Genomic DNA, 11,157 nt, shown 5'->3' with positions numbered 1-11,157 from the left:
TTATGAATGATATATTTTTAATACTGTACTGATCATGATGTTGACTTTGTTATAACCTATATTTTTTGTCTTTTAGTTTTATTTGATGAAGGTTGATTGTGCTGATTTCTCAAAGTTTGTTAATGTGTATCAAAGTTCCTTGAAATGAAAATATTCCTTTAAACAAAGCGCGTATAAAAAAACAAAATATTCATGTTTATAATTATCAATTAACTAGAACGAAATATTTCCATAACATATTTATTCATTTAGCGTGTCATGGTGACATTATCTAATGCATTGGAGATCAGAAATAGTAGTAGCTATAGTGAAAATATTGTAAATTTTGTATATATATATATGGAAGTCTGGTTTAATCTCAAAGAACTATGTCTTTATAGACATAATTACTGCAAGAAAAGTCTAACCATGATACTTCTAGGAAGATAGGCATGTAAATACATTTAATGTAATTACTTACACTTTAATCTATCTGAAATGATGTGTACACCTTATCTACTTTCCTCAACTACAAATATAATTACAATAAGTAAGGACTATTACTTTGCAATACACTCAAAATAAAGAAGTAGGCATAAAGTCCTTTCGATTTGTCTAAATCCTCATATTGATAAGATAGTAATTGCAACATCTTGGGTATTTCAAAGGTTTTATTTAGTCAACTTCATCATAGAGCTATTAATCATTTGGCTTGTTGGCGATAAATATATGGTTGTGTGTATTTTGTTATTTTTTTTACCTATTTTGATTTGTTCACATTATTGTCGTCAAATTTGAAATAAGAATTAAAGAAGATATTTATTTTAGTAATTTTTGCATTCCAAAGTGTAGGAGTATGGGGAAAGTAAGCTTTGCGGTTATTTGTGAACATTTTTCAATACGTTTAGCCTTTCAGGACTTTCAGTACTTTGATTAAGGATAAACGTGCTAATATCCGTTGTGAACATGGGAGGTTAAAATGTGTTTTGATCGCTCAGACAGATAGCTACAAGAACGAAAATCTGTTTCGTCAATTTCTATCTTGATTTATATAAAGTAATATGATAAAGATATCTTTTAATTTTCAGATTATTGTTAAAAACGTTTTATCACACTCCATCAGAAATACCATATTGATACTCTTGTGAATAGAGACGTAAATATCTCATAAATCATCAAAGTAATTAATGATGTACTAAAACATTTTTGCTTTTAATAGAAATCTCAATTTCTATTTTACATTTCGTAAATCTTCTTCCAACTTACAACAACACCTAATGTTCTTTTCTTGGTTGAATTTTACTGCCTAGATATAAGTCATAAATCTTTATTATAAACAGTCTTGTGGGGTAGCAGTTACACACAGATTTTAAGTAAAATGTACTAACTGTTAAATATATATATTATGTATGCCTTGTTAATGTTATCATGTAAATATTATCATGTATTGTATTAGAGGAAAAGGCGGTCATAAGTTGAAATAACTTGTGCCTAATCATCTGCTCAATTTTAGGGAAATAAATATGTTTAAATCGAAAACAGTTACAAACCTGTTTTTAACCTGTGCGATTTGGGTTCGATTTCGCGGGCAGACATGAAAGATATGATGCCATAAACTCGGCCACATTGTATTTCGGAACATTTTACTCAGGTTGTTAAAATCATTAAGATAGAAGACCTTACAACATTATCAGTAGAAGACTTGAGTGTGACGTTTCTATGGCAACACGGTCAGCGTGATATAAACAATTAGTGTGAAGCGTAATAACACTGACGTACGTAGTGTTCGTAGGAAAATCGACCGAAAGTTTCGGCTGTACTATAAAAAAACAGCCCGCTCCGGCGTATCCACCTTGATCATCCGTCAGAAAACATGTTAAAAATAAGATTTTGTTGTGTGAACGGATCTGTTTTGTTGTTCTGATTTGTTTATCTGCTTTGGGACTGAGAAAGCTTTCACGTTGAATGTGAATGTAAAGTGAATCTTCTTCGGATTCCGTGTCTTTCCATCTTTCCGATGTTCATTGAGTTTGACCCTGAATTTCCTGTGCGTTTCTCTGACATATGATGTTTCGCAATTGTTTCCGATTCTCTTTATTTGTGTCATATCCTTATGATGTCTTGAGAGATTTCATGGCTGTTGCACTATCATTACTACAGTAAATCGTCTGACATGTCTTTGATGTACGGGATGACAAATTGTCTTTTCGTTGTTTGGTCTTACCTTGATATTTCATCTTTTATTCTTTTCTCTGCTTTCCCAAAATTCGTTGGTTAATTTCTGGATTGACTAATAAGGTATCCATATGTTTTCATTGCGCTATGAATGTGATTTTGATCTTTCTTCTTGTGGTAGTCTCCTGTGACTATCGTTTCACATCTTTTCAGCACATTTCTAATGACGCCGTACGTCTGGTGTAAAGGATGATGCAATCGGAAGCTGAGATAATATACGCTTTAGTGTCAATAAATGTTGTTATTGTAGTCGTCGTCTGGTGCGACAACCGCATGGCGCCTCCAAGTGAAGTAGTAAATTAAAACTGGATCTAGCCAGGTTACGCCTGTTCTTGGTATCAACACAATGGTCACGTACATATGAAGGATGTGGTGTATCACTTTGTGATTCCGCGGAAATTTTGCGGTTACAGTGACAGGAATTTCCTGCAAAACAGCCATGCAGTAAGTACAGATGTATTGTTATACATTTGTATTCTCTGATATTTTCAGTCCACCGCTTAACTATATTATATAATATCTGTGAGACACACCAATTTTGATAATAGGTTTTTGTTTGAGAGCCTGTACATTTTACTTTTTGATATTTGGATTTTGGTTCATTTTGGACCTAGCAGTAGCAAAGCTGAGCAATTTTGGGTTTACAACCTTAATACTTAGTTGTTATATTTGATATGATATTTCGTTGCAAAACGCTTTTCGGCTTGAAATTAACCTTTGTGCTGTTTGCGTTGCAAAATAGTTCATACAAAAAAGATTATTAACGAAAACATGAACAAACCTCAGAATCCTTAACAAGCACAAAATTTTGATTTTTGGAAAATGTTTCGGAACTTGTTTTCCGCATAGACATGCTGGTCAATCTTTGTTTTCACCCATTATATTCATATCTAATACATCATTACCGCATATCATCACAAAACATTTTTCAAAATATTGTTTTTGGACTCTATGTTATCGTATATCAATACAGGCCTTCATCCAAATTAAACTATGTTTTTTATTTTATTTAAATTCATAATAATTTGTAGCATAAAAAAACGAAACAGATTTTTTTATACATTTTATGACATTATTTTTCAAAATTTTTTTTAAGGAAAAAAATATTGTAATAAAACATTGAATGACAAATCTACCGATTTGATCAAACTATCACATAGTACTTCAATATTTCATCTCTCCCACAGTTTGTAGAGAGAATTACAGTAGCAAATAACATTCTCAATCAAATCATGTAAAGAATATTGAACATTTTGCTTCCATCATGAGGGAAAATGTCAATGTCCACCAGAACGGGATTCATGCATATGTTTATTGAACACACAATCTGTTGTATACATGACAGTTCAATGTCAGGTAAAGCCTCGTTAATACAGTGGCAGGATAATTCTGTAATACGTATAATTACTTACACGGTGCTGACGAGTCACATTCAGTGGTTGCCAGTTGGAAGACAAATTATCTCTCATGTTATTTTTATGCAAATACCACATACACAATTATCATGTATACATATGTTTCATTGTTTGGATTTGGACAATGCTTCCACTTTTAACGAAGCTTGTAGTTGTCACTGCTGTAAAATTTCTCATCAATCATCAAAATACTCTTTTCAAGCAAATCTGAGCCTCGCAATTCTAATTGTGCCAAATTAATAAGTATGTAAATTAAAACGATAACACAAAAACTTCTCGGATTCAGATTTCTTTAAGGAGCAATGATTTTTTTTTCATTTCTTTATCTCAATTTCAGAAGTGTATTTTAACCTAGTGGAGCTGTGATTGATTAAAAGTCCAAGGTCTTTCCATTGTGTAATTATGTCATGGCATCTTAATATAAATGAATAAAGAGTGAGAATATCGGCAATTTTTATTTTGTTTAAGTCTCATGAAATACTGTTTTATGGTAAGCAAAATGTTATATTTGATTCCTTTTCGTATTATTAAAATCGTTATTCTCCTTTTTTTTTGTAAATTCGACCACGCCACAGGCGCAGTAAATGGAAACTATCAGACGTTTTATAAAACTGATGGAACTCTCTATATATGATAATAATATAATATGTAATAATAATACACTACTGAGTCATATTCATGAATGATAAAAATATTATTGAAAAACAACTTTTATTTACAATGAACAGAAGCCGTTTTTGCACGAGATATTTATAAATGTAACAGGTAATATTGCCAGGATTTGTCCACTTATTTAAAAAAAAATAAAAGAAAAATGGCTATCAGAGGAGCGTTTTTGTCCGAAGTCACTTTCAGGCGATCGGAAACATCACGAATGCTTTTCCTTTTTTATTTCGCTAATGACGTCAATGTAATTTTTTCAGACTGTTATGCAGTACATTAAAAATAATAACGATGATTAACTTTTTAAAAAAATATCAAATGCAATAGTGATATTACATTTAACTTCTAACGGAGTGAGAAAAGACCACATGATCGCTAATATTGATGACCATATATGTACTATGCGTTTACGTACGTATGAATAATGCCTTCAAGTGTTTTCCTATTATACTTAAGGAACGACTAGTGCCCGATGATTAAGCAACATAGCAAACCCCATACTGACCTTTACCCCTTTCAGAAATTATAAAAGGCCACGATCGACGAAGTAGATATTAAATCCATTGACGGCAAACAATCGGAACGGAATTGAAGATCCAACTTTTCAGCAGAATTAGATTTCGTTTTTCTGCTCTAGCTATGAAGCAAAAACTTAAGACTCTCGTTGCATTTTTCATTTGTAGTGTAATTGTGTCGTTAGCGAGTGGTCACTCGTTAAGTGGGTATCGGGGGAAGAGGCAGACAGTCAACGTTGATCCAGTGGTAAGATTTAATATTTTAATCATGCATGGCTCACTGTTTTTATGATTGTCATGAACAATGGGCATCTAATAAAACAAACATGATTTTCATAGAGGTGTCATCTACAAATTCATATCTACAAGAATCAAATGCATTAAAATTGAACTGGACGGTATATCATAATTATTATACAATCTGCCATGTATGGTAACTTCTGGGGACAATTCTGGAGTTTAAACATTTTTACAACATGATGTCTCGATTGCACTACAAGCAATCAATCCAAATTCAGATATAATGTTTTGATACATTTTTTTTCTTACTACTTAACAATTTATAATGACATATGTACAGCATGTACAAAAATAGAAATTCTGTGCTAAATAGTACTAAACTAGCATGAGTGAGCATACAAATGTTTTGTCCAAAATTTGGTACGCATCGTAAATGTTTCAGAAACTGAACCTGTTCAAAAATTAAATTATAACACTAAGGAATTAGGTATAAATAGAAAACAATTTCAGTAGTGAAACTATTTTTTATTAATAAAGGAATACCTACGCCATTATGGGTACCTTCCTGATCACTATTACACAAGCGACATTGCTCCAGATCCCGCAGAGTTGAGAGAAGCATACAAGTAAGTATCGTTTTTATCTGTTTTTAAACTTGCTAGTGATTATTCATGGATTAGCCGTTAATACAATCAATTGTTTGCTATCTTCGTCGTTGTATCATTCTATTATATAATGTGTAGTTCGAAGTATTGCAATATATTTTACATAATTCAAAATGTCCATTATTTCATATAGTAACACAGCCGCTGTTTATCAAACTGTACTTCCCATACATATATATATATATATATATATAGACACAAAGATAGTTTTGGGATTTCACATGAAAAACAATTGAATTTCATATAAGCGGATATTTTGATTATTACTTTTTCACGTTTTCAGAATATTCCAAAATTATCTTAAAATTGATATCACTGGAGACTTGAATGAAGAAACACAAACAGCAATGAATCGCCCACGGTGTGGCTGTAATGATGTATTTTCTATTTGGATGAACCAAACAACACAAGATAGAGTTAAACGTTTTGCTAGATATGAACCTGTCAACTTCAATGCAAGTGAGTATATTTCTTGATATCACAGATGTATATCGCAGACATATTCTAGTAAGAAACTCCGAAGTGTCAGAATGAGATGCAGAAAGAATCATAATGAATGGTGTCACAATATTTAATGTAATTCTTGAGTTACAACAGGCGAGATTCAAGTAACAAGACGTAAGATCGGGTCAAAGGTCGTACTTTATTTAATCCTTACTATAAAATAAGCACGCAAGTGATGACAATTTTTCTAATGACGTTGCCATTTCACGACATAGTGACCGACCTTTTATGATTGTTTTAATATAAAGAATTCATCTTTGAAAGTTGATGCGTCTCTTACACAATGTGTCTCTTACATTGTTGTAATATTTTACGTCATAGATACATGTAACAAATAAATGTATGTGATCTATATTTGATGGCTGGGAATGCTTTGAAAATTAGACAACGCTTGTTTGAATATTTCTTTAGGAAATGGCTGGTCGGTGACGAATCTTACGTGGCGACTGCTTGGGTCTACTCGATCTAGCCCAATTCCTGAGAGTGTGGTCAGGTACTGTATTTCCGTTTTGTCTTTATGTATGCATTTGTGTGTCTTGTACAGTCTTCATAATGTTGTTTTGTTGTAAAGAAAATACAAAGAATAACAAACATCTGTATGTGTGATTATGTATGTGTATTAGATGTTGAATGACATTTAAGTACACGTTAAAATAGAGAAAAAGTATTTCCAATGATAAGATGACTGTATAAATATAACAAATAAGGGCATCAGATAAAAATGTTCTTTTTTAAAACTTAATCATTATAAGAAGCTTTAGATTGAATCAATAAAACTACTGGACATGTCTACTAAATTCAATGTAATATTGACACTAATACCAATGATGTTTTATAAAATGTATAAGGAAACTTCATTTTTTCTCTTTATTGTATGACGTTACATTACTGTTGAGCAGGAATATATATGGTTTTGACGGTTGTATAAACTATTCCTTTATCAGATATGCAAGTTACTTTTATCTGTAATACCTCCCCAGTAGGTGCATAATTGAAAATACTAACTATAAGACACAACACAACAATTTACCCTCGGTGTTTGTATATAAAATTTTCGCCTTTCAATCATTTTCATCTTTTTGTCTCAAGGTCTGAGATTATAAGAGCATTTGCACTGTGGTCAGCGGAAACACCACTAACATTTAGAGAGGTCAGTAGTGGAGCTGACATCGACATTGACTTCGTGGTGGGTCGTCATGGCGATGGTAGTCCATTCGATGGACCTAGTAAGTTGCTGATATAAAAACCAAAATTTATATTCAAACTCCAGTTCTTTATTAGAAAATAAATCTATCTAGCTATTTCAAATAAGGTTAGTATACTATGAATTAGTGGTAAACGGTTTTACTCTTATTGGAAACAGACATATGGCATTTAATCAATGCAATAACGTACAAAGCAAGACACATTGATAGTAACCAATCGTAACGTTTTATAATATTTAATATTTTTGTGATTTCAACGCTACGGTGCACGAATGAGAACTAAAATGTTAACGGATAATGTTATTGCATTTTCAGGTGGGGTGCTTGCACATGCCTTTTTCCCTCAAGTTGGAACCACTCATTTTGATGACCAAGAGCAATGGACCACAAACTCTACCACAGGCGCAGGAATAGACCTGTTCATAGTTGCTGCCCACGAGTTTGGGCACGCCCTTGGACTCGACCATTCCAATGTCCGTAACGCTCTCATGTTTCCGACATATCTAGGTTTTATTCCCAACTTCAAACTGAGCAATGACGATATTAGAGGAATCCGAAGTATCTATGGTAATGATGTTGATATGAAATGGTGTTATGTTCAGTTGGAAGTGTTCCAGATGTGTTCGATTCAAGTCAGATAAAATACGTCATGATGATGGATATTAACCTACATTTATACGTCATGTTTAACTATAATTAGCTATTACCTGTTGGATTTCTCAATATTTTCAAATTTGAAATTTTGAAAATATTCTTTCCACTTATTTATAAATCATGAAATACTAAATGAGTGACTTTACTTATACTATTTACATGACATCTAATATATTAATTACAGGGGGACCACCCACTCTTCTGCCAACTCGCCCACCAACTCTTCCGACCATTCGTCCAACCACACGTCCAACTACTCGTCCAACCACCACCCGCAGACCAACTCCTCCAAACACTACACGCAGACCTAGTACAACCTTTCCCGAATGTAGGATACGATACAATGCAATATTTGAAGGTATCGACTTTTATTTGAAAATAACGATTCCACCTGAATTAGGCGTTTTTGTTTTGTTCCTTTGAATTAGCATTCTTTGTGGAGGCGTTCCTGAGATGAGCGAAAATAGAAATTATAATGGCCATAATTATACTTTACAAACTATCAACCTTTTAAGATAAGAAAAAAAAACTTTCGAACTATTTGTCGATATTTAAAGATATCATTGTCTCGTAAGTAACTGTGTGTTTATTTTACAAATTAAATAATTAAAATACCTAAACATGATCATAGAAGCACTATCAGGAAATGGTACCACCGTTTTCTTTATTTTCCTTAGATGACAACGGTGATTTGCTGATGTTCGGAAGAAGGAATTTGTACAATGTGCCAGTTTATGACCCAGAAACCAGATTGTTTTCTGGTACACGTGCGTCAAATATGTTCCCTCGCATTATGTTTAATCCGGATGCAATTTTCCACGTCCCTGGATACACATTCGTCATCAGAAGTAAATATTGACCATGTCTAATCTTAGTGACCTTGTCTAATTTAGTAACGCAGCGATTCGTTCAGATTATAAGAACTTATGACTGACAGCTTATTGATGATTGATACGACGTCTGACGATTCTGATCATCTATACTCATTAATTTTAGAGATATTAAAAATTAACTTACACATCGGCATGTGCGACTTTACGTAAAGAATGAAATGTATTATTAGCGTTGAGAAAATAGGATTTTCTTCACTGAAGGCAGAGGTTTGACAAGGCGACTAAGAACGCGCTAGCGTTTTTTCAGAGCAACATTTAATGTCATTTTTTTCATATTAAATGTACATTATATTTATAGATTTATACGACCTAATTTTAATTATCATCAAAAAAAATAGAAATTTTGCTAATTTGATATAGGTTAATTGTCATTTATGTCATTTTCTCATACAAGCAATTGAAATATCACACAGCTAAAACCAAATGTTACCACTCAAACATACCTATAAGTAATATTCTAAAGCCATCATTCCATGTCGTTTTACAGGAATGAGAATACAGCAATTTTCTCGCAGTGATCGTCGTTTAACTGGTTCGCGGGTGCTGAAGGCTGATACTTGGAGTCGTTTAAATGGGTTACGGAGAGGGTCTCGAGTAACAGCAGCCGTGGCCCTTACACAGAATACCGTCTATTTGTTTGGACGTTTTGGGGTAAGATAGCGCTTTCGTGTATAAAAAAATGAGTTCATTATAATGTACATAATTTTAGTATAATAAAACAGTTATGAAAAGCAAAAATTCATGAATTATTATGAGCTGACAAATTAATGTATGAAAAGAATTAAGCACAAACCTTTTCCCTTTAAAAACAAGATATTGATGTAAGAATTATCGTCATCGATATAAGAATTGTTCTGTGCCACAGATTAATCTGAGCCTTTAAAGTGTTTGAAATCATAGATACACGTATGAATACCTCCGCTCTTGTATGTCTTATTCAATGGTTCATACATGAAGTCAAATTTCCTTTCTACAGTTGATAAAACGAAGGTACGATAGGAATAAGGGATGATTTGTTCTCAAATGTTTTTCATATCTACATGCCATAGACCTAAGGCAATTTCAAGTAGGCAATGTCTGCGTATCTATTTTTAGCATGTGTGTTAAAAGATAAAAAGAAACTCAATTCAATTTCACCTGCTTTTATCATGAACTTATCTCTAGCCAGGCGTCCCATTTTATTCTTATGTTTTCAATTTTAGAGACAAGCAGGCTATGTATGGGAATATGACCTGTCCAACGGAAAAGTGAAATCCGGGTCTATGGATTTGATAAGTAGGAAATTCCCAGGCATTCCCAGAGAAGTCACCATGGCGTTTTCTCGTGACCCATCAGAAATAATTTTCGTCGCAAATGGGAGGCATGTACCATTGATTATTTTGTGTTAACCAGCACTATATCTATGACCTACCATGGTAACACGGACATCATTGCTAGTTTTTCCTGTTCTTGAATTTTTATTGTCAAAAATACAATGGATATTTATTCATGTCCAGATTAGAACAAGGTGGCCGCGGTATTTAGTCGCTATATTGCTTGTTTTTTATTTAACCCTAAATTAATCCTTTACTTATGGAAGACTTGTGGTATATTGTTATAATGGAAATTAAAGAAATATTAATAGATCTGAATGATGACAAAAAAACTACACATATTTCAACTCATACCCATAATACTTTTTTGCTTTTGTTTACAGCTACTACCGTTACGACACTGAATCATTTGATGTTTCGGGACCATTTGATTTTGCCCCAGCTTTCATTGGCGGTAGATGTGGAAGGGCGGAGATTTAAAGAAGACTTGCTGGCTGGAATCGCTACGCATTGTACATCGGCTTTACATAGTATTTTCCTTGCGCTTGGAAAGATTATCATTTTTCATTACTTGTGATTTTTTTTCTTTTTTTTTTTTTTTTTTTTTTCAATTTTTCATATCGTGGATTTTCATTTACATGTATGTTTTGGAAATATTCTTTCTATAAAGATTTGTTTTGTATGTTGAATTTTTGTTTTTGTTTCCAATTTTAAGTATCAGCAAATTGTGAATATTATATCAAAGAGAACATAACTCTATTTAGGAATTCTCTGATATGTCAGATACTCTATACGGAGTACGTAAGAAATATTGATTGCACCAAGTACCTTCTAATTGATAATAAAAAAGGACTTCGGCTGTCCCTAAAAAAAACA

The 11,157-nt window shown here is 32.8% G+C and overlaps 1 protein-coding gene across 1 annotated transcript; it reads left to right on the top strand.

Annotated features, from left to right (window-relative positions):
• Positions 1-4,865: 4,865 nt before the first annotated feature.
• Positions 4,866-11,157, top strand: LOC132550911 (matrix metalloproteinase-18-like). The gene is made up of 11 exons (XM_060215013.1): positions 4,866-5,054; positions 5,585-5,673; positions 5,996-6,171; positions 6,628-6,709; positions 7,306-7,442; positions 7,737-7,988; positions 8,260-8,433; positions 8,753-8,923; positions 9,456-9,619; positions 10,171-10,328; positions 10,665-11,157. The coding sequence occupies exons 1-11, from the start codon at positions 4,932-4,934 to the stop codon at positions 10,759-10,761; spliced, it is 1,623 nt and encodes a 540-aa protein (XP_060070996.1). The 5' UTR covers positions 4,866-4,931; the 3' UTR covers positions 10,762-11,157.

The sequence above is a fragment of the Ylistrum balloti genome, unplaced genomic scaffold, assembly GCF_031769215.1.
Source record: "Ylistrum balloti isolate Yb309-2 unplaced genomic scaffold, AGI_CSIRO_Ybal_v1 Utg370158, whole genome shotgun sequence".
Classification (NCBI taxonomy): domain Eukaryota; kingdom Metazoa; phylum Mollusca; class Bivalvia; order Pectinida; family Pectinidae; genus Ylistrum; species Ylistrum balloti.
Note: the sequence above shows the minus strand (reverse complement) of the source record. Positions and strands in the feature narration are given on the sequence as shown.

Excerpts from the sequence above, each read along its gene's own strand:
- LOC132550911 (XM_060215013.1), top strand. The coding sequence starts at position 4,932 with ATGAAGCAAAAACTTAAGACTCTCGTTGCATTTTTCATTTGTAGTGTA. Across the intron at positions 6,172-6,627 it reads ACCTGTCAACTTCAATGCAA|GAAATGGCTGGTCGGTGACG; the intron begins GTGAGTATATTT and ends ATATTTCTTTAG. Across the intron at positions 7,443-7,736 it reads TAGTCCATTCGATGGACCTA|GTGGGGTGCTTGCACATGCC; the intron begins GTAAGTTGCTGA and ends TTGCATTTTCAG.